Below are 22,745 nucleotides of genomic sequence, written 5' to 3'. Positions count from 1 at the left end.
ACTTTGGTATGAAACAAAAGCCTGTGTGGTGGTCCACAGCAGAGTTCGTAGGTGAGCACAGCTGGGCTGCAATCTGCCAGTGGAATGGATGGGTGTTTTGTCTAGAGCAGCAGACCTTAAGGTTGACTGCATCTGTGACTCTGATGCGGTAATGAAAGAAGCTTGCTAATTTGCAGTGTAGCTACTGCTGACTGATAAAGGGATGTGTACAGTAGTCTGTCTTATCTCTTTTGCCAGGTTTACATTGGTGTGACACTGCTGAATTTAGAGAAGCAGTTCCTGATTTGCTTCAGGGCAAGGGCAAAATCAGGTCTGATTTTTGTACCACAACCCATACAGATAACCCAACATCTTGGGTGTATTTAAGAATCCTTCAATACATATAAGCATATTTATAGCCTTTCCCCATTTTGTGAGGATATTTTGGATCTTTCTGGTACCTCACATTATAAAATATTTCTAGGCTAAATCCAGGACAGATAAATCATGACTCTTGTTTCTTTCGTGTAGGGTAGCATGCCTAAATCACTGCCACATTCTTCCCATAGTAGTCGTTTAAAATTAATAGCACATGCAGAGGAAAAACTAAACCCTTTGACGTCACTCCTGAAATGAGGAAACATAAACAGAAAAGGCTTCTCTCCACCGAGCTGACAGTGCAGGCGCGGATTGGTCTGCTCTCCCGCGCCTGTGGCAGTTGACAGCACCTCCCAGCCCTGCACGGCCTTCGGCTCGCTAACACAGGCAGGCAGACTGCAGCAAGCTCAGCTCTACCCCAGCCCTGATACTGGCAGAAAAGTGCACTCTCTTCCCGAGTCTTTTTGCTTCTTAAGGTGGTTTTATTGGCTGGGTTGGGGGACCTGGGGAGGTTTTCTTTTCTTTCTTTTTTTGTTTTTCCTTTTCCCTTTTTTTTTTTTTTTTTTTTTATTTTTGTTTGCTTTTGTTACTTAATTCTATTCCTAATCCTGGATGCAGTTACTGGATTCTGCAGTACAAGTCTTCATGAACAAGCTGCACCGCTTAGAGATTTCACGGCATTCAAAGGTCACAGAACTGCCACTATGGTTAAATGTCTTGTTTAATGGTTGAGGTATGTACAGCAAATCTAAAAGAGGTAGCATGATTATTTTTGAAGGGGAACTAAAATTGTGAGAGGGAGAAGGAGCTAATACTGTTATTTAGTAGAAAAGATTTTTACTGGTGATTGTTACTACAGCAACCGGTTTTTGAATTTCCTCCCTTTTTCTCTTTATTCAAACTAGATGAAAATTATAACTTATGTTGATTTAACCATTTGATGGCTAAAGAAGATTGCAGAAAGAATCCGTTACTGTAGTCCTTTCTGACCCCAGTAAGGAAACTGATTGCTTTTTCTATATGTTTTCCTACTGCTCTGTGGCAGGAGAGGAAACCTGGGACTTGTCTGGCTTAGGTGAAGGGAGAAGAAAGCAGAAACTCGTTCTTATCCTTAGGGGGCTGTGAGTTTGTCTGAGAGTTAGAGCAGAGAGAGAAAGAGTTGGAAATAAACAGGTCAAGCAGAAAAGAATATCGGCCTCGTTTTTAGGAGTACATGTACCACATCATTTTTTTTTATTTCATGCTTAGATTGCTTTACTCAGTTTGGGTTCAGGAGTTCAAAATTAAGCAGCAGCCTGCACTTTGGCTTACAAGCAGAACCTCAGTGGGAAGGAAGGGAGCTGATCATCTTATATCAGCACCAATTTTCAGATAGCTTTTGCTACTACAACAGAGAAAAGTGAGAATTTGCTTAGAAGTTGAAGTAATGTAGCCTGATGTCTGTTTGATGGCATATAGGTTCAATTCATATTTGAGCTACTGATCTGCCTTGAATGAGTATTGCAGCACTACAGTGGACAGTGTGTGCTGCAGGAAATGAAAGCAACTGCTAGCATAAAACTAACATTGTTTTCAGGAGTGTGATTCTAAAATACAAAAGGAGGAGTTACTTGTCAGAGCTCGTGTCTCTGTGTGTGTGTTTATGAATGGTCTTAAAAATCATTTCAGCCAACACAGCCAACTTCTATTGCAAATTGGATTAATATACTATCAATCTTCATATTTTCCCAATTTGTGAAATAAGAGTTTTTACAGCTCTGTTTGATATGTTGCTGTAGATATAAACCCTCTGCAATTTGAAAATCCTTTCTTTTAACTTTAAAAAATATACCTGACAAACCAGTTCATATAGCAAGGAGCAGAATATGAACACACTTACCTCATGCAATGCACCTCAAAGGGTTACAAAAAATAGCTACACTGGGCTGAAGCATGCTAGCTTAAGGACTGCAAAAATATTAGCTCTGAAATGCAGAGGATGTGATATGTGCTGTGAATGGACAATTGGTATTCTGCAGTGCCTAGTGGGAAAACAAGGACTTTGTGTATTGCAAATGCATAACTGCAGCTCCTCCATTTCCTTTGCTGTATCTTCACTGATGACTGCAGAAACAAAAAGGGCTTGTCACAGATAAACTCTTTAGTGGCCCATCTCTTTAAAAATACTTGAGGATTTTTTTTTCCATATCATCTAACAACCCAAAGTCAAGCTTCATTAGCTGAACTGTTATTCTGTAATCTCCATGCCATTCTCTCCTCCCCAGCCCTCCCCGAAGTCTTACTATGTGAACTGCCAGCTGTTGTCAAAAAACTAAAGCACTGCTTCTCTAGCCCCAAGTTTAGAAAGGTTAATATAGTATTTGTTAGATGACTAATTAGAAATTTGACTAAGGGGAAGCCTCAGTCTATAGGGACTGTAGGCTGTTCTGTAAGGAACACCCCTGTAACTACACTAAGATATTCAAGTTTCCAAAAGACAATCTGTAAGGCACTTGTTTATAATAATTTCCTAGAATTAAGTTCACTTCTTTTAATAAATATTTTTAAAAGAAATTTGTTTTTAAGCTTTATAATCTGCATTTCACTCTGTGTTTTGTAGCAACTACCATTGGTGATATTAATAGTAAATATGCTAAGTGGACTTCAGCTGAGGAAATGATACTGGTTTTCTACTTTAGTTAGAAAAGTTTATCTGCTTTGCTTTCTCTGAACATCTTCAATTCAGCATTGAGAACAAAATACAGTTTAAGGTTGGCCTCTCTGCAGTGAATGAAACACTGACATTTGCAGTCATATTGTCTAAAAAAAACCTGTGTGTATTGCAGAAGTTTCATGTGTATGAATGGCTGCTCATTCTGAAGTTATTTCTGTAGGGTGGACAAGACTTGTCACCAGAGAAGTTCTAGTGATTCCAGCAGAATAAGGCACACTCTGCTGAGTCTGATCCAGTGTATTGCAGACCACTTTTTTAAACTGTGAAATGATTAATTCTGTAAACTAGTATATAAATACACCATTATAATAGCAGCTGTTTCCTCCCCTTCCTCCTTGTTTATGTGCTTTTCCCTTCTGAAACCCAGCCCTCTGCTTGCCCTTACCGGACCTCTAGGTAGGTCATTGAAGCAGACTGATTTTCTAGTGTCTTCATTGCAATTATGGGGTATAATTGAGATATTCAATCAGATGTAATTCCCTTTCATTCACCCCATGGTTCTTCTGTCAATAGTTAAAGCATATTTTAATGAGGAACAGTTTGAAAATTGATATTTTATGAGGTATATATGGGTTTCTTGTAATTTTTCAGTCTCATAGGAAAAAAAGATTCTCTTGTACTGGTAATTTCCTTTATAGGGCCTGTATGAAACAGAAATGCTAGCAACCCGTTACTGCCAATAAACTAAAACATAAGGCCTCTTTATTTAACCATAAGAAATGTTTAAGACCTAATCTGTCCTATAATCAAGCTAGATATATGGCTAAAAGCTCTTGATGCAGTTGGGCTAACAGAAAAACAAGTCATTTGGGGCAGCTAAGAAGACATCCCATGTAAATGAGCATTCTTAGCAACTTGCTATTGTTCATCTTTTCTCCATTTTTGTGCTTGAAATTATTACAGCTCTCCATGTGTTTGTCACAGGGTGAAAGTGAAAGGGACAGCTGGGGTCCTACCAGCTGCCAGAACAAAATTAAGTGTTTTGTAATGAAATGATGGCTCAGTATTCCTCCTCCCACATCCTTGTTGGGTGGGAGATGGGATTCTCTGTGTTGGAATTATAGCATTCTTTTTTCTTGTTCCCCAGCCAGAAAGCAAGCTTACCCTTGCAGGGACATCAGGTTTTACACTTTCAGTGAAATGCTGGCTTTACATCTAGTGTGAAAATCGCACTTTTCAGTCACAAGCTTCAGGATTTTGAACTGATGTTATTAGAGGCTGTACCATGGGGGCATTGGGCCGCCCTAGAGTGTCCAAAAGCAGTTCGAAAGTTCTGATGCTTTTTCTTTCTCTGGCTAACACAATGTGCATTAATTTAGGCAGCTAGAGATGAACAATGTTTGCTGAAAAGCTGGGCAACAAAACTGGACACCACATATGCGATCAGATGAGGGTGGATCATAACCTTTTTCTGTAGTTTCACAGTAAATGAGTGGAAATCAAATAATGTGTTTTTTGACAGTAGTAATAATTTGTCAGTTCTGAAGTATTAGCTTTTTGTAAGTACGAGAGAGTTAAAATTTATTTGTTGTATTTAATACAATTTATTTAGAGAAATTTAAAATGCAAAGTCAATTTCTGAAATATTTTTTTTTAGCAAAAAGAATTCTATATCTTACTGAAAATTGTTTAGAGCATTTTTCAATTTAATTTTTACTATTATACGTACTACAGTACAATTCCAATAAGATTGCATTAAAAAACAATATTCGAACCTCTGAACTTGTAATTTCTCCTTTCCTGTAACAGACTGAGAGATTCAAGAGAGATGTTTCTAGGATTCACAATGCTCAGATCTGGACTTGTGATAGCTATCTGTTTTAAAACCTCCAATTTAAATTAGAAAATTAACAAATCAGAGCCAGATCAAATAGAAGAGAGAGCAGATTCAGAAGGCAGACTTCAGCAGCAAAAACTGTAAGTTAAAATTTTGGGTCAGAGACAATTCTCAAAAAATAAGTCAAATGATTTAAGCATTTATTTTGCAAATATTTAATAGTGTGGTATCTGCAGTCCGTTGATGCTGTAATTTTGATATATGTTTTTCACTTGTTCTGTTCTTCGAAAGTGAAAAATCTATAGCTATCATTTTATTATGCAAGCAGTCTTGAACTATAGAAATTAAACTAATGAAAGGGCCCTATTAAGTTTCATTTTTCTTATTCCATTTTTCCTTTCAGTGGGAGCTGTGAGAATGGATGAGAACTCAGTTTTAGCTACTTATTTAAGCCACATAGTCTTATGGTGGTATATGATATGCTTCTGCTAGCTTACTATCCAGCCAAACAAGACATCCAGGTTGCCTGGATGGATAAACATAGCTGATGAGCTCTCCCTCTTAATAGATGGGGATGAGCAGTTAGGATTCTCCCAGTCACACAGAGACAAATTTGTTATAGTTTAGCTAAAGAAGAATTGTATGCAGATGCAAACAGCAAGATCTATTTCTCTTTGAGTAGGTTATCTTAAAAACAAGAAACAAATATTTAGAAGATAGTTGCAGAGGGTTGTGTGGTTTTTTTGGGTTTTTTTTTTTCTGTAGCTGGTAGGTTTATACTACTTACCCACAAAAATTTCTGGTATGAGAAAACTCACCAAGTAATATCTCACTATGGCCTGTGTTAATACCGGCAGTGTAAGGATTTTGAAATTAAAGCACAGAATATCCTGTCAAACTAAGTTTAGCTAATTGTCACAGAGGCATAAAACACACTTATGGGGCAACTGCAGTCAGGAACTTTATATAATTTTCTACATGGTCATTCATAGCAGTGTCTGATGCTAACCCATCTGTACGTAGGAAAGACATTTTTGGAAAGAATGATCTTTACCTTTCCAAGAATGAAGTGGGAGGTACGCATGTTTTGACTGAGTATGCAGCAACTCAGAGGTGGCTCAGAAAAATATACATCTGTAAAAGTGAAATTAAGAAACCTCAACATCAACTAGAGAACTCCTGGAGGATGATATTGAGCTACCATGTAACAACTTCCTCTCCCTTTGTAAATTGCTCTTTATTCCTTCTGAAGGAAACGGCCTGTACTCTCATGTTCTCATTACTTTTCTTTCCCCCTACCCAACCTTATACCACACTTCCTACAGTCCTTGTGAAGACTGGCTAAGGTCTGGGGCTTGTCCTAATGTGCGATGGCAGAACTACCATTAATGTGGAAGGACTTAACCCTTGGAGAGAGAGATGAGGATTTCCAGGTGGTTGCTGTGCTTTAGAAATGAAAACATAGTGACATGAAAGGCCTTAGGACTTTCCCAAGAATTCAGCTGTCATCCAAAAGGTGTAGCTATTTTCCTCTTTATGTGTGATGACCCTGGTATAGAACGAGAACTGGGACCTGCTCTTAAGCAGCCCCAGAAGACAGCGTCTGCTTAATGTTCCTGTAGAAGAGCACCAGTTTCCACAAGAAACTGGGGGTATAGCAACGCTGTGACTTTCTCTTATGTATGTAGCAGTACACTGAAGTACACTAAATATGGACAACACCTGATGTTTAGTTTTGCCTTTCCCTCAACTTATCACTTTTACTTGGCTTTAAACCTCTGAGAAGGTAAGGTAGAATGAGGACTTGCTGCATACAAGGCTGCCAGGAAGGAGACGACCTCACAGACACCGAGAGAGAGGAAAGCAGGTGCATGAGGTCTTCATGGAGAAAGCATGCTTCTGGCTTTGTATTAGCTGACAACCATGTTGAAACAGGTTACTGCCCCTTTATGTTTCAAATGTTGGGATATGACTTGGCTCTGTATTACAGACATTTCTGTTTAGCACATTGCCATAATATCGGAGTGTCTATTAATGACAATATTCAAGTGGCATCAGAATGGATGTCATACATTTAATTAAGCAGCATATCTCCAGCTTAATCAATACGGTCATGAGAAGACTGTAAGACAGCCAGGAAAACAATAATTAGTCTTGATTAATAAAGGAGAACTTGCACACATCAGCAAAGTAGAGGAGGGAGCTTTGCCCGTTCAAGACTTGGGAGGACAGTGAGTTGCTTTATGCTTTAGCAGGTCTCAGGACACTTATTTAAAAAAAAAAAAAAAAAATACAAACCAAAATTCTTGAAAATGCCTTTACAATACTAAATAAAGTAGAAAATAATATACCATAGAGAGAGAACTACTACACTGAAAGTAAATTTCCCAAATTCTAAAATTGCCGTTAAAAAAACCCCTTCATTTTCTTAAACTATATGTGCCAGCTAGAAAGATAAAACTGGAATGTGTTTCTTCACCAAGCAAATTCCTCAGGTGCACAGTTGCTTTGTTTTTGTAGGACTGCTTTAAAAAGCAGAACGTCTGAAAGATAAAAAGAAGACTCAAATTGGTCTGATGTGTGAGAGCGTAAAATGGCATGGTTCCACAGAGATTAATAGGAGTCCATCAATTTATATCTGTGAAAGATCAGACCTGCTGAGCTTTCAGGTCATATAAGCACTCCTTCTCTTCACCAGTTAGATCAAATTTTAGGCTTATTAGCCTTTTGCCACACCTGTTTCATACCAGTTTTCCACAACTTCCTCAGCATTGCAGTACCATCGAGCTGCTTTTGATAGCTCCAGAGAAGCTATCTGTTCTTTTCCTTGCACCACTCTCCAAACCTCCTTTCTCACAGGAAAAAAAAAAACTTTACCAGATTTTATTTGAAATCACATTCTCATAGTTGATTTTTAGCTTATGTGCTAGCATTTGCAAAAGTGTATACATTTGTAATACAGAGGGGGTTGATCTTGTTTGTTTTTGGTATAGACCGTGATCTGTTTCAATGACACAGCTGTGTAAGTAGTAATTTTAAAAGCTGAGGAATAACAGGAAAATAATAATTTTGTTTAGGGACCAACACGTACTGCACCATATCACAAGGTATTTTTCATGTAGTAAGGCTGTAACATCCTGCCTCTTTGAACCATGAAACTATATCTATAATAATAATATCCAGAACCAAAATATAACCTTGGTAATAGTATGGTAGCAAAAACCAGTGCAACATGAGGATGTTGAATGAAATTTGTGCTATATTATCATCATCAAAGCTGATAGAATTGGTCAAGCTTTCAAAAAAGCTCAAATTTACGTCAGTCTCTAAACAAAATGGCCAGATCTGAAAAATTGCTGTGCACAAGAGCTCGCCTGGGAGGTGTTTTCAGACAGAAGTAGCCAGCAGCCTGTGGTTAGTGCTCTCTAGAGGATATGGGGAAAAAAACATTCAAGTTCCCTCTCTGCTTGTGTGGATTACCGCTGCCATGTCCGCCAAGGGTTGGACTCTGTTCATGGGGCATTTTCTCCAAATGACACTTCCTCCCGAACAGCTTTTGTTCCAACCAATTGTTAATTCTAAGAGGAAAGCCTGGATATATTTTGAGAGGAAAAATTTCTCACCATTATTACAGAATTCCCACCTTGCTTGTGAGGACTGAGGAGCATAGAGTTCGTTTGCTTTAGGTGCCTGCTAGTGGGCAGGGGTAGCTGAAAGTTTGGTTCTTATCTGGTGAGAATTTTGAAAAGTCTGCTGAGATCTTTTTATTTTATAGAGCCTGAATTGAAAGTTCAAAGGTCCTTGAAGCCTCGAATTTTTAAATCTTTCATCAATCCTCTTCTCACCCTCCTTGTAAGAGATCTAGTGCTACTTTTGTTGCTTGTTTTGAAAATAAGAGGGGAGGGGGGGTGGGGAGGAAAAAACCAGCACTCCACGCTTTATTTATGTGATAACTATATAGTGCTGAAGAGGTTATTGCTCTTGTTAACATTTCCTTGTAGTGATTACAGTTTTTCATCTGTGTAACATGCTTGCTTTAAAAGAGGCTTGGACGTGCACCACAGATGTATTCTTTTTCTCATCCTTCCCTCAAATTTAGCCCTTTAGGGCTTCTCTAGCAGAGTAAAAGAGTGTGGGATTTTGTTTGGTTTTTTTAATTTTTTGCTTAAACATCATAGCAAACATTATTTTAAATCAAATAATACAAGAACGGGAGGATTATAATGCATATACATGTCATGTGGTCAGAAAGCCTCTTGGTGCACAGCCTCACATTTATCTGGACCACCTAATGACTGAAGCTTGGTCTCACTACAAAAGCATTTTTAAATTGGTATTCACAGTTTAGTTTTAAAAAAACCCCAAAGCATCACTTGGCTAATCCTTTTTTAACTTTCGATCATGTTTACTACTAATGTGAACAAGCCTAAGTTGACTTCTGTTGTTTTCTAAGTATTAGTAAAAACTATTTCACATTTCATAAAAGAATAACGCAAAAAGCATTTAATGTCAATCTGTGTATGGCATTGCACCTTTTTACAATAGCTGGTGAAAATTAGTTTGCAAATAAGCGATTCCCTAAAAAAGTCTCAAAAGGTCCAGATATTTACAACATAGAAAACAATTAGCAGAGAGGCATCAGTGCTACATAACCACTCTTTAATTGTCATCCGTTGACAGCGCTTTGACAGTTGACCTTCTGCAGTTCTGATTTTAGCCTCTGAGCTTTATTTAAAAGTATTATTTTAAATTATTATTTAAAATTTCTAGAGAATTTTTTTGAAATATTATATTAAAGGGGAATTTCTCCTTTTTGACTGTTACCCTCATTTTCTCCTGAGAACACTTGTCTAAAAATTACCTTTTCACCACACTGACTTACAGGTTCTGGCACAGGAACTAATGCCCTTTCTGCTAGTAGCAGACAGAAAATTAGTCACAATCTGATGTTAACAACTTCTTCATTACCTAAACTGTTTACACTTTATTAAGTTCAACACAAGCAAATCTAATGCCTATGAACCATCCAGGGAGTTCTTGTCCATGTTGCAGATATACGAGACAGTAACTAATTTATAAAGTCACTAGTGCAAGTCAGCCTCTGTGGCAAACTGGGATCTGAATTGTCATATGGCTGAATTCTGCAGAGAAGTGCCACTTGAGTGCAGCAGAGGGGAAAAAATTGTTTTACCTAATTTACATTAAAAAGTCAAATACAAATAACACTGTCAACACAGTTGCTCTTAAGGTTCCTGTTAGGAGATGAGATTCAACATATTCTGCCCTCACATTTGACTCACTGCAGATTTGTCTGTGGTGGCAACAAATAACCTGCACTGTAGGAGATTCTGAGGTATAGGACGCTTAGAGATTTCAGTAAAAAGGAGATCAGGAAAGGTCTTATGAAGTCAGTCCACCACCAGATGTTTCTATCAAAATCACTAGTGGCCATGTAATTTTAAGCTCATCCCTTAAATTGCCCCTCACTGCCTTTGAGAGTCAAGTACCTGCTAAGTACACAGGTGGTTTACTAATTAGTCCTTCTGCATCTTGCCCATGAACCTCAAGCAGCTTTCCAGCAGTCTCTCGGGGGTGGGAGAGGAACTCATTGGAAAGTCAGCTATCTAAAAGGGAATGGCCTTGGTCTTAGCCATTATTTTCTTTTCATAATCTTTTTTAAATTCTCCTTTTTTTCTTTAGACAGTATAAAACCAAAGACCAGCAAATTTACTTATCTTATTACTATGTTTAGGGATAAAGAATTTTATATCTATTGAAATATCAAAGGAAAGAGAATCTTCTGATTGTGGACAATTACAACTACACTGTCCTTCTGAACTCTGAGCAGATCCTTACAGGAAGCAAATGTATCATCTTAAGACAGACTGTAAGCAGGCTATAAGGGGAAGGTATATCCTTGGCTATCACGAAACATCAGAAACATTTCTGGTGATGATTGATAACAGAGTGAAAAGAAGGCAGGCAAGCAGAGATGGTCTAGGAGACTTTGGATCCCAAATAGGAACACGATGTCATATTCGGACTCATACCAAATGAAATGTTAACCTAGGGAAAAATTGTATTGAGCTAAGAGATTATTTAAGGCTGTTGCTCTATGCTGCAAAGTGTGTTGCAGCAGAGTATGAAAATGTTGTATGTAACACATTAGTCAGATCAGTAAGACTCATTTAGGTAAGATATCTCTATCTCCCACAGATAGAAACTCAGGAAACACAAAAATATTAAAGGCTACTTTTTGGAAATTGCTTATCTATCTGTGCATAAATCTTTCAAGAGCTGGGAATTCAAGCTTTTGCTACACCAGATTTTCTGACTGGTAGAATTGGTTTTTATTAATTCAGAAATTATTTGGTGTTTAAGTACAATATTTACATCTTCTGTTCTCTGTGTATGGATCTAGTTATTTCACTGCAGAACAACCAAACATTTGTACAAGCAGTTACGTTGGCAGAGCCTTCTACTATGGAAATTTGCTGTTTCATAAAATAAATAATTTGTTATGGAAAATTGCTCTGTATCCTAGGGATTTGGAGTTCTCAAACTGAAGATAGAATGACTTCAAACATCTATTTGACTTTTTTTTTTTTTTAATTACAAAAATTAAGGGTTCAGTTCACCTACCATATGCACACTGAGTGCAAACTGTACCTGCCTCCTGCTGAACCCAAAGCACAGACTGGCTTTCAGCAGGCAGGGTGGAAACCTTTCATACCCTGGAGCTATGCTTCCTATAGGCACCCGCACAGCAGAGACTGCTAAAATGTCTAATCCCATGGCTCTGCTAACAGTGCATCTTTCCTCAGCATCACTGGCCACATCCAAGGCTGCATGACTCCAACCAGAATCTCTCTCAGACAATCTGTCATCTCTGACCCAAAAGCCCTGGCTCTGCTTTTATTGTGTGGGCAGGGCATAGGCAGATAGATAGTGCATGAAAGGGGTGAAAGGGTGGAGGAGGAAGAAATGGGAAAGGGTGGATACAGAGAAATTGTACTGTATCTTGCTGTCTTAAATGTCTATAATAATGCACCTTCCTCCATCCAATATTGACTATAAAATTGCTGATAAAAAGTCTATTTCACCACTGTTTCTCCTTGTTTCCATCAAGTCTTGATCTTTTGACCTCTAGCCTTTCTACACTGGCTGCCCATAGAAATATTTAATCTGTTCAAAATCATGGTACTCAGGGGCTTTTGGGTCCAGCTTAACATAGGTGTCTTTATGATGGTTAACCATGCAATTCTGGTGACACAGGGGCTGTCTCCAGCACTAGGATAAAGATTGTTTGTATAGGAGACATCCCTGCAAAATTTCTAGATGAGCTGCTAAGAAACGGAGGATTATCATATTCCTCAACACTTCCCTTTCCAAGTGCAAGATATATTTCTTACAATTTTCTCAAAGCAATCATGAGTTTAAAAGAGAATAATTGAGACAACAAATAATTTATAACAGGAACTGTAGTCCTACTTTATGCAGTATTGGAAAATATTCACTCTTGACAATGAGGGATAAAATAGAAAAAAAAATCTGAGAAGAGTGTTGGAGACTTAAAGATTTGACTTTTAGAAACAAGAAGTAGTAAGAATCATTATTTATTTACTTCAGAACATTTATTAACTTTACTGGTTCACCTGGAGACATCTCATTAAGTGTGAATATCTGGACTATTCACACATTCTTCCAGAATTTGTTCTGGCAATTTTACTTAATATGTGAAAGAAAAATTATTATGGCAGTACCTGCAAACACTGTGTTCCACAACAACAATAATATGGCCATGATTTTTTTTCTTTTTCACCTTTAACTATGGTGAATGGTGATTTTAAATACTCTGAATGTTTTAGATCTCTAACAATGTATTTACTTATGTGAATAGTTTTGCATATAGGAGTGTTTGACTACTTAGCAGATTCCAGTTTCCCTGCAGGTCTTGACAATACTAGTTCAGAGTACCAGCAGTAGATTACTCGATTATTATAACATTTTTAGAAATTCTATAAAATATTTAGTCAATGTTTGTTTTGGAAAACTGAAAATATATATGTGGCCTTGAAATATTTGTATATCCTAAGTATTGTAACAGTATAAAAATTATAATTATTAATTGTCCCTGAGTTACTAGAAACAGATGTGGAAAAAATTTGAATCTAACAGAAACTCACAAGATGAAAGATCAAATCCATGACTGGATGTTTAACCTGTCAAGGTTAAATACTGCACAGTATAGAAAACTTAGATATAAAACAAATTCTTTCCTTATACGTGCAAGTAGAAGTCTGCTTGGCTTTGTAGTAATCTTCCACAGATGGTTGTATATATTACATAAAGTAGTATTGTTTCCAGTTTTTGTACTCAGTTTATACCTGAGTATGATAACAAGAAAAATCCTGCCTTCCTGTTTTATCAACCTGGCCTTGCTGGTTTTTGTGTTTTACGTAAGTTCTGTGTTAATAGTCTGGCAACTAATCTCTACCGCGTTTTATTTTGAAGAGCCAAACCATCTAAAGTTCAAGTTTTTCTGAGATCTGCCTCATTCTCGATGTCTTCCCTTGCTATCTTTTATTCTGATATAACAAGGTTAACATCACAGTTACGTAGCCTTCACCATATCTCCCAACAAACATTTGTTCATAAATAAATGATTTTGGCAAATTATTTCATCTTCTTGTCACACATCAGCAAATCAGGCTACGCCTCTGTCTAGATTCCAGCTTCTTAAACATTCTGAAGAAATCAGTACAAATTTAAAATAAATTTGCCTACAGGCACCTGAAATTATTGTAACTAAAGAAATAAATTCTAGAAACTGCAGCAGTTGCTTTGCAATTGTCTCTAATGAAGTACATATATTCCTCTCTCTCTCTCTTACTGTAGTCTTTTTGGGCTTGTGCTAAATCCTTTGATGGCATCTTTCCCTTTAAGTGATTGCCCTTTGCATCTTCTTGGCACCAAGTTATTTTCAGCAAGCTGTACTCACAGTGCTGGCAGCTGTCCCAAGGAAGCTGCTCTGCCTCGGTGGCATTTGTTGTATGGGAATTCCAGAGTAAGGAATGGGCAAAGGTTACCACGTGTTTTACATCATGCTCAGAAATATCAAACTAGACTATTAGTGTTTGACAACAAACAATGCATGAGGCCTCTAGGCTTTGTGGTCTATCTCATTCTTTATTTTCCCTATTCTTGTACCTCCACTCATACCACGTTGAAATATTACCTATGTGTTATTCTTGTAATATCAGCCAGAGATGTAGGAAGTCTTGATAAAAGATGCAGTTTGACACAGAATATTTTAACTGCTAGGAAACAAACCAAAAGCTCAGTAAGATTTGGATATTTGTATTCTCAGACTTTTCCAGGCATTCACTGTTCTAATGTCTTTAGAGACTGATTTCAGCCAGGAATTACTCTTACTGTCTGTTCCAAAAGCAGACAAGCAGCAGCTTTTTTTGCACAGCAAAACCTGTCATTCTTCATAAACAGAAATATCCTATCAAGAAGCAACAAACAAGCAGAATAAATATATATCTGTTGGAAGGGAACTCAGTTTCCACAATTTCATTTTTATAGTGAAGTTCTAATTGTACTTCTGCCTGCTGGAAGTTTAGTCTACAGATCTGTTTAGCTATGTCTTCCACAGACTTCTGAAGGCTGTTTGTGAACCAAGTGTGCTCCCTGATTTGCCTGCTTTCAGGCCGTTCTGTGATGAGAAGCCTGCCTGGCTGTGCCTCATAATACAGGTAACAAGTCATCAAGCATGCCAAGTAGTGCATTGGTCATTGTCACTAGCCCTTGCTAGCTATCCCTAGGTACTGTTCTGCCCGTGATATGGGTGGCTGAGGTCTTCTGATATACCAGGGTTCTTTATTATATTACATATATTTATACTGTTATTTAGTAGCTGTGTCTACCTAATATTATTGAGAGTGTTTTGTTTGGGTTGGTTTTTTTTTTCCCTGATGGGATAGGTCCTCTACTAGTGAGTTAGGATGGTCAGTTGAAGAGCATTGTTTGCTGAGTAACCTCGGAGATTAACATTTATTAAAATGATGATGTAGAAAGGAATTAATAAATTAAATGCCAGTGATGAATACAGAAAAACTGAAGTGGTGATCCATCTTAGAACAAATGTAGAAATATGTAGAAAATCACAGATCACAATCTTAATTGTCTCTATTTTAAAGGAGAAAAAAAAATTATGCTGCTTTCATTTCATGACAATATCTGGAAAGGAGTTTGTTCCCTAAAATACAAGGTTTCCTAAAAATTGTATGAAAGTATATGCAAGAAGTAAAGATTTAGAGCAAGTATATTAATATAAAAATAGTGTAATTAAAAGTACACATATATATTCAAGTCAATACTATGATTAGCTAAGCTTACCTTCCACACCTACTTAGAGATCATCTTATTAAATCTTTATAAATGGATTTATTACTTACAGCAGAAAGATAATTTAGAATGCAAATGGGAATTTTTACATGAATGAACTGAGCAGAACTCTTGTAAAAATGAGCATCGCTAGGCACAGGTTCAATACTACAAGAAAAAAATCACTGATCCATAACATCCTTTTCTAGTACAACATGTAGGAAGCCTAAAGTATTGGTTTTCAAGTACAGAGTAAGAACAGCTTACAAAAATCAGATGTAGCTATTATATCTTATTACCTTTGGTTTTCTGTATACATTCTAATCATGTCAAATTAGCATTTCCCACAGCTAATGGGGTACACTGTTTTTCTTAATTCGAATACAAGCCTCAGATGGCTACATGGCAGTTATCAGAAGCTTGCTACAAGACCAGTCCACAGGAGCCATCTATTTCAAAGCTGCAACGCTTCCCTGTAGTACCTGGGTTCTGCAGAGAGCATGTTGGTCTTGCTTCATTTGCTTCATTATCTTTAAGGTGAGGAAGCTCATCTTGCTGCAAACCAACAATTTTTTTCAATATAGTGTTCTTTTAAGTGAAGGATAGACTGGAGAACTAGCAAAAAAGAGTATGAATTCCAAGCAATTATCATCTGAAGGCATATTTACTACTGGAAATGAGGGAGAAGGAATATGCAATACATTTCTGATGTTTGAAAAAGGTAAGGGCAGTATATTCAGATTTGGAAGTATGAATATGTATTCCACAGGATCAGGAAGAAATTCTTCCATCACCAGCACCAACATGTATGGCATCAAGTAGATATTTTACATCTTTATATGAGTAAGTTAAAATTACCTATTCCTGGCAAGCAGACATCTGATTTGATGTTTTCCTCATCTGGTGTGGCTTCTCTTAATGCAGAGTTATTTCTCTACTGGACAGCTCAATTCTGACACCTAGAACTATTGATCAGATAAACTCATTCTACTCCTATACCCACCAATAAAAGTCAGATAACAGAAGTAATCTGATCAACACTTTTGTAGACCAGTGAACCTTTCTACTGTTACAAAATGTGTTTTCCTTTTTTTTTATACCAAATTTTGTCTGAATTGTTTCATGATATCATAACAAAGTCTGGCTTTTCTTTAAAATGCAAAACTAAAGACAAACCTTGAAAGACAAGGGAATATCTGTTTTCATTAAATATTTTTTCTTATGTTCTTCCTCCCCGTTTATTTACTTGCATTAGTTATGCCTGTTTTCTTCTGCCATCCCCACTGTGCTAGCTGCTGCGTAATCAAAGCTACACAATACCAGAGAAAGACACCAGTTTGGTAATTTAATTTGAAACAACCGTCAAGTGTATCAAATGAAAGAGGAGAAACAATGTAAGCATAAAAAATTAAGATTAAATATTTGCATGGGTTAACTGTTGCATAAGTTCACATCTCAATTTTTGTATGTTAAAATGATATAATGAAGTGTGGAACTTTGTCAGATGTCGCATTTTTATCAGTGATTTAGATGTAACTCTTTACGCTTACTTCATAGCAAAAATATAAGTGAAATTACAAGTCTTTTTGAGGAATTCAAAGTTTATCTTCATCTTCACAGATCTTCTTAATTCACAATCCTTAATGGTAACTTCTACTGAGATCATTAGAGGTTAATGGTTTATTAACAATCCATGCTATGAAGCCACATCTGGAGCACTGCATCCAGTTCTGGGTTCCCCAGTATAAGACAGACATGGAGTTACTGGAGTGAAGCACAAAGACGAATAAGAACTTGAAGAATCTGTCATGCAAGGAGAGGTTGAGAGAGCTGGGACTGTTTAGTCTGGAGAAGACAAGGCTCAACACAGATCTTACCACTGTATATAAATAGCTAATGGAGAGTTTTAGGAATACAAAGCCAAACTATGGACTAGGCAACTGCCATAGGTCTCTTCCAGCCTCAACCATCTTGTGACCCTTAGCAGCAGACATGAAACACATCAGCTCAGTAGAGTACCAAGCCCCGCAGATGCGACAGGACTGCCAGCAGGCACCAGCTGTAAATGTAAATGCCAATAATATCATTTAGGAAGAGGACAGGAGGAACACCCCTCTATTAACAAGTTTTCTATAACAGGGAGGGCCAAGCTGACAAATAATTTCAAGGAAATGTGGAAATTCCCGTCTTTAGTCCTTTAGCAAGAAAATGCAGATTATTTAAACTTTGTTTCTGTTATGTTTCAGAATATTTCAAGGATATTCTGTAATATGGCTGTTGCTGTTTTATTAGTTGTATCAAATTCTGTTTCAGTGCATCTTATCCATTAATTCACATTCAATACAGTACCCTTTTGCTAGTAGGCATTCTAGGTTGTCCGTGCTTTGATATTTTTCTGACACATCCATTAGTACACTATTAGAGTTCAAAAAGAACATGATAGCAAACATTTCAAATCTAACTTATACTTTCATTCAGTATTTATGCCTTTAGAAGACTAATAGGGGCTCGATTTCTTCTGATGTTCCAAATAATTTTAGTATAGGTAATTTGAAGGCCTGACTTTGTTTATGTGTATGTGTGTATGTGCACATGCCCAGGCATTGCTACTTGTATGTCTTCCAAAGGCAGTGAAATCCACAGAGAAACCACATTGTAATTTGCACATCATTTACCTTTACAACTTCTAATTTTTTCAAGCATGTCTGCTGCTTGTGTTTGCTAGATTTATTCACAAGGGAGAATATTTCTGAACCCATTGATTAATATCTTGTACTAGAGGGACAGGGTTATTTAAGAGACAGAGAAGCATCAGCTGCATGTGTTCTGCTTCAGTAGCAAATCTTTTAGTAACTAATAATGAGTCATAACTTATAATTCAGAGATTTACATCCCTGAAAACTTCTAGGACTCTTAACCAACACAAATTGAAATTTACTACAGGTAAGGCAAAAAACCCAAATAGTTCTCAGTTTAGGAACAACCTTAGAAAACCCAGAGGATGTTTTCTCCATCAAGAGATAAAGTAGAAAGCCTACATTTGAAGATGAGAAGCAACATGCAATTTTGTGAAACTAATCTCACACAACACGTTCCAGGTCCCTGGTTACAGTTATCTTTAATTAATATTTTAATTAAAGGCTATCAAATTAATGTAATGAGCTCTGTAATAAATTTCCTATGGACTACAACAGATCCAGAATATCACAATAACCATGAGGAAGTAGCACAACAATAAGAACCAAAACTCCACAGAACTTATTAAACCTCCTGACATGTCCCAGTCTGCCATGTTTGATTAATGCAATTGCCCATATGATTTATCTTGATCAAGAAAGGGATTAAAAATTTTCAACAAGATTATTTTACAATCCAGTAATGTGGAGCTCTACATCTATTATCTCAGTGTATCTGAATGAGATTTGTTCTGTTCTCAAGTAAAAATTATTTTTCTATTTAGACACTTTCTCTTACTAAGCTGATTGCTATACTGTGCTTAGTCCCATTGTTAGCAGTGTCCTCATTCGACTTCAGTGTGACTAGTCAGCCAAGCAAATTCTTACCAGTATAAGAAATTGAGAATCTGCATGCAGAATTACAAATAGGTCTGTAGAAATTGTCAAAATGTGGCATTATGACACATCTTTGTTGTGGCATAGTAATTTTTGGTATGTATACAATAAAAATGTAGATGATCAGAGGGCTGGAGCACTTCTCCTATGAAGACAGGCTGAGAGAGTTGGGCTTTTTCAGCCTGGAGAAGAGAAGGCTCTGGGAAGACCTTATAGCAGCCTTCGAGTACCTAAAGGGGGCTTACAAGAAATCTTGAGAGTATCTTTTTACAAGAGCCTGTAGTGATAGGACAATGAGGAATGACTTTAAGATGAGAGAAGTAGATTTACGTCAGATATTAGGAAGAAGTTCTTTACTGTGAGGGTGGTGAGGCGCTGGCACAGGGTGCCCAGAGAAGCTGTGGCTGCCCCATCCCTGGCAGTGTTCAAGGCCAGGTTGGACACAGGGGCTTTGAGCAAGCTGGTCTAGTGGAAGGTGCCCCTGCCCATGGCAGGGGGTTTGGAACTAGATGATCTTTAAGGTCCCTTCCAACCCAAACCATTCTGTGATTCTATGAAATAGACCTACATGAAAATCTGAAGGAAGTCACACAGCTAGGTCATGAACTGATTGCTTTACTTCTTAAATTTCATTACAAGATTTAGATAAATTTCATTTGTCAATTCTTGGCCACCTGCTGGCAAGAATTACCTTGGGTTTGGTGTTGAACTTAAGGAGTATTTTTTGTTTGCAGCTGATTAGAAGCGGTAAAAATATTTCTTTTCTGTTTAGCAACAAAAACTGGTTCAACATTTAATATTGTGGAAGTGAATGAGTATGTTTTGATTCATATATTATCTGCTTAAATTTAAATTTAACGCAGGCATATATTGGAAGCTCATGACATTAATAGCAGCAGCAATCGAGATTTTTGTTATAAAATTATATGGCATACTTACATTTTCTGTCCAAGTTTTTAAAGTATGTTTTTAGCAATAGAATATTTAAACCTTCCAACTGTGACTGCGTATTCTAATTATAAAATAATTCATAAATCACAAGGCTATGTTGTTTGTACAAGGTTCCATGTAAATAGTGTTTCCTGAAATAGTCAATAGATTAGTTGCATCCTGATTTTGTGAATCATTTCAGTTTGGCAAGCTCAAAATACTTTAAATGTGTTGATCAAGCATCTTGGTACATGTGTATGACAGAAAATTGTTTCTTCATTTTTCTAGTGCAAATAGATGTTGTAATAATAGAGTAGCACAAGCCTGTAGTCACACTAGGTTGGGCAAATTCAGTGAATACTGATGTCAGATTTGACACTAACAGTGATAGACTTACTAGTTCTTAATGAGCCAGGCTTTTAATACTGGAGCTGTAAAAAGCTTTTAAGTCCTACATAACATATTTGTGGTCCTTGCACAGCTGTGTTTGTCATCTTGAATAATCTTTAATTATACTACCCTTGTAAACTCTTACGTGGCTCCTAGTTAGCTCATTGACATAGAGAAATACTATGTAGTGGATATACGGTACAGCAGTATCTCCTTTGTTTGCCAGAGACAGAAAAACAGTACAGTAACCATGCAAAACAGGCAAAATCATTTCATAGTAAGAAAATGCATTTTGTAATTTTCAGGTTAATAATTTTATTGCATTATTCTGTGATCTTATTTCTTTAGGGTAAGGCTGTTATTCTCAGCTGCAATGTTATTTGTGATTTAAGAGCAGATCCAAAGTGCATTAAAATACAAGGGAAATCTCCCTTTGACTTCAGTAAACTTTGAATTAAGTTTCTTGTCTGAGCATTTCTCACTGGTTTCTGGTAGGGAAAAAGTGCCTGCTCAGTGTTTATTTTGCTTCTTACTAACAGTTGTCATTTGTAAATGGCATGTAAATATTGTCATTTACCATATTTGCACAACCTAGTAATAACATTTTATGCTTGGCACACCCATTTCGTTTGCCACATGTGGCTGCATTAACACTGCTGGTTGCCACGTAACATTTTATATTTCCGTGTAAGAAGTGTAAAGAGTGCCCACGAAAAACAAATGGGCCCTTTACCTATTGTTTGGGCCCATAAGGTCTTACTGGCTTTGTTATAAATTCTTTCTTCGGTCACATCTCAATATCACTGTTTATTTGAAGTAAGACGTGCAAAACAAAGGATCTCTATTGCTATATCATAAGTACTTGGCAGTGTTTGAAGTTTTGCGTGTGCGTTTATACACCTTGCCTTAAATAGGAACTAGAATGTTGTCTGGTAGGGGTTCATAGTCCCACATTTTTTCAGAATTCGTTATTTCACCCTCTTGTATTTCTCTGTTTCTGTGTGCTTGGGAGTTCTTTGAGAATGTGCATATTTTATATATGTTCACTAGCTACTTGATGCTAACAACAGGGCTGTTACCCTGATATGTGTCCAGACACATTCAAATATGAGCTAGTACTGTGGATTCTTATTCGGTATGGCTTCTACAGGGCTATCAGTACGTGTCAGCTCTCCATGCCTCCATCTCCTTCATGCCTTTTATAGATAGATACAACATTTAATAATGTATCCATTTTTGGGATTTTATGAAAGCATTCTCACATATTTTCTCTGAGATTTCAGTTTGTTGTTCAGCATTGTTACCTCATATTTTGCCTGCTGAGCAGGCAAAATGCCTTTGTCTTCTTGGTTTTTATAGTGAAATTGTTGTTCTGCTACTAGGTCTCCCTAGTACACTGATCATCTAATCAATAGTATAATGTGATTTGTAAAATCCAAATCAAATCTGAATCCTTCTGCAGTTCAAGAAGCATAATTTTCACAGATGACATATCATGTTCCCTAAATTTGAGCATCTTCTAGCCTGGTTTTCTCAATTTTAAATGCCTGGGACTTAAATTTCCAAATTACTTGTATTATTTAGAAATGTATATGTTAAAAAAAAAAAAAAAATCCCTGTTAATTCCTGTTATAGGAGAAAATATTTAGATTTCTTAAATGAGGGCCCATCATCTGATTTTGGGCCCTAAGAAAGTTACAAACATAAATTCATAACCAACTTTAAAAAATATGTTAGAGGCATTTGTAAAGCTAATTTATATTCCATCTTGAAATCCCCCTTGGTGTCCATTTGCATCTTTATGATACAAAGTAACAATCTGTCTGTGCCTAAATTAGGAAGCATAACCCAGGAATGCTGTAGGGGCAGTGAGGACTGAATGATGGTTAATCCTCAGTGCCATCACTTACCTGAAAAATCAGGCAGAGGTCCAGTGGCAAAAAGACAGGAGGTTGTGAAGTTAGGTTCTTCCCTGAGTACAGACTCAGAGGAGAGTGTGGTGGTTTTAAATTTTCTTTTAACTGAAGCAAACTGACCATCGTTTTTTTCTCCTTTAAATCCTTGGTAGTAAAGTCTTAATTTTTGTTAACAGACAAGAGATTCCTGCATTTTTAAAGAAACAAAACAAAACGAAATTTAAGAAAGAGTGTTTCTATCTGTTATGGGTGTGATTCAGCAAGACAGCAATATCCAGGTTTCCAATACAGCCAATAGCATAGCTCCTCATCTTGCATGGAAATCACTTCCAGACAAAAATTAAAGTAATTTTGGGAAAGCTTTGTTGATAGCAGGATCAAAAATGTAAGTGGGCCTCTTAATTCCACAAAGGGAACCTGAAAGTGGACACCTTCAGCTCATAATTCTAGTTTTACTAGCTGCAGCTCACAAAGCAACAGCTGCATCTACATTGCAAAATACCTCCCACACATACTTACACACACAGTGTTTGCACACAACACTTATTTTTTCTTTTAATGTGTGGGAATAAATTAGAATCTAAGATCTTGCTGCAGAGAAAGTGTGTACTGTTTAGCTTAATAGGGCAAAGATAATATGGCTCCCATAATTTGGTCATGCATGTGCAAATGGAAGGAGGGATACTGCAAAAGAACAA

At 37.0% G+C, this 22,745-nt stretch overlaps 1 protein-coding gene across 1 annotated transcript in view; it reads left to right on the top strand.

Annotated features, from left to right (window-relative positions):
- Window positions 1–704: 704 nt before the first annotated feature.
- Window positions 705–22,745, top strand: part of PDE7B (phosphodiesterase 7B) — a gene marked incomplete at its 3' end in the record, with an annotated part of 163,219 nt that continues 141,178 nt past the window's right edge. The window contains exons 1-2 of the mRNA XM_030490277.1: window positions 705–833; window positions 976–1,090. Coding sequence (XP_030346137.1) covers window positions 1,070–1,090 — 21 coding nt within the window. The remainder of the gene's footprint in view (window positions 834–975; window positions 1,091–22,745) is intronic.

This window comes from Strigops habroptila, chromosome 6 (assembly GCF_004027225.2).
Source record: "Strigops habroptila isolate Jane chromosome 6, bStrHab1.2.pri, whole genome shotgun sequence".
Classification (NCBI taxonomy): Eukaryota; Metazoa; Chordata; class Aves; order Psittaciformes; family Psittacidae; genus Strigops; species Strigops habroptila.
This window is presented reverse-complemented; position numbering and strand designations above follow the sequence as displayed.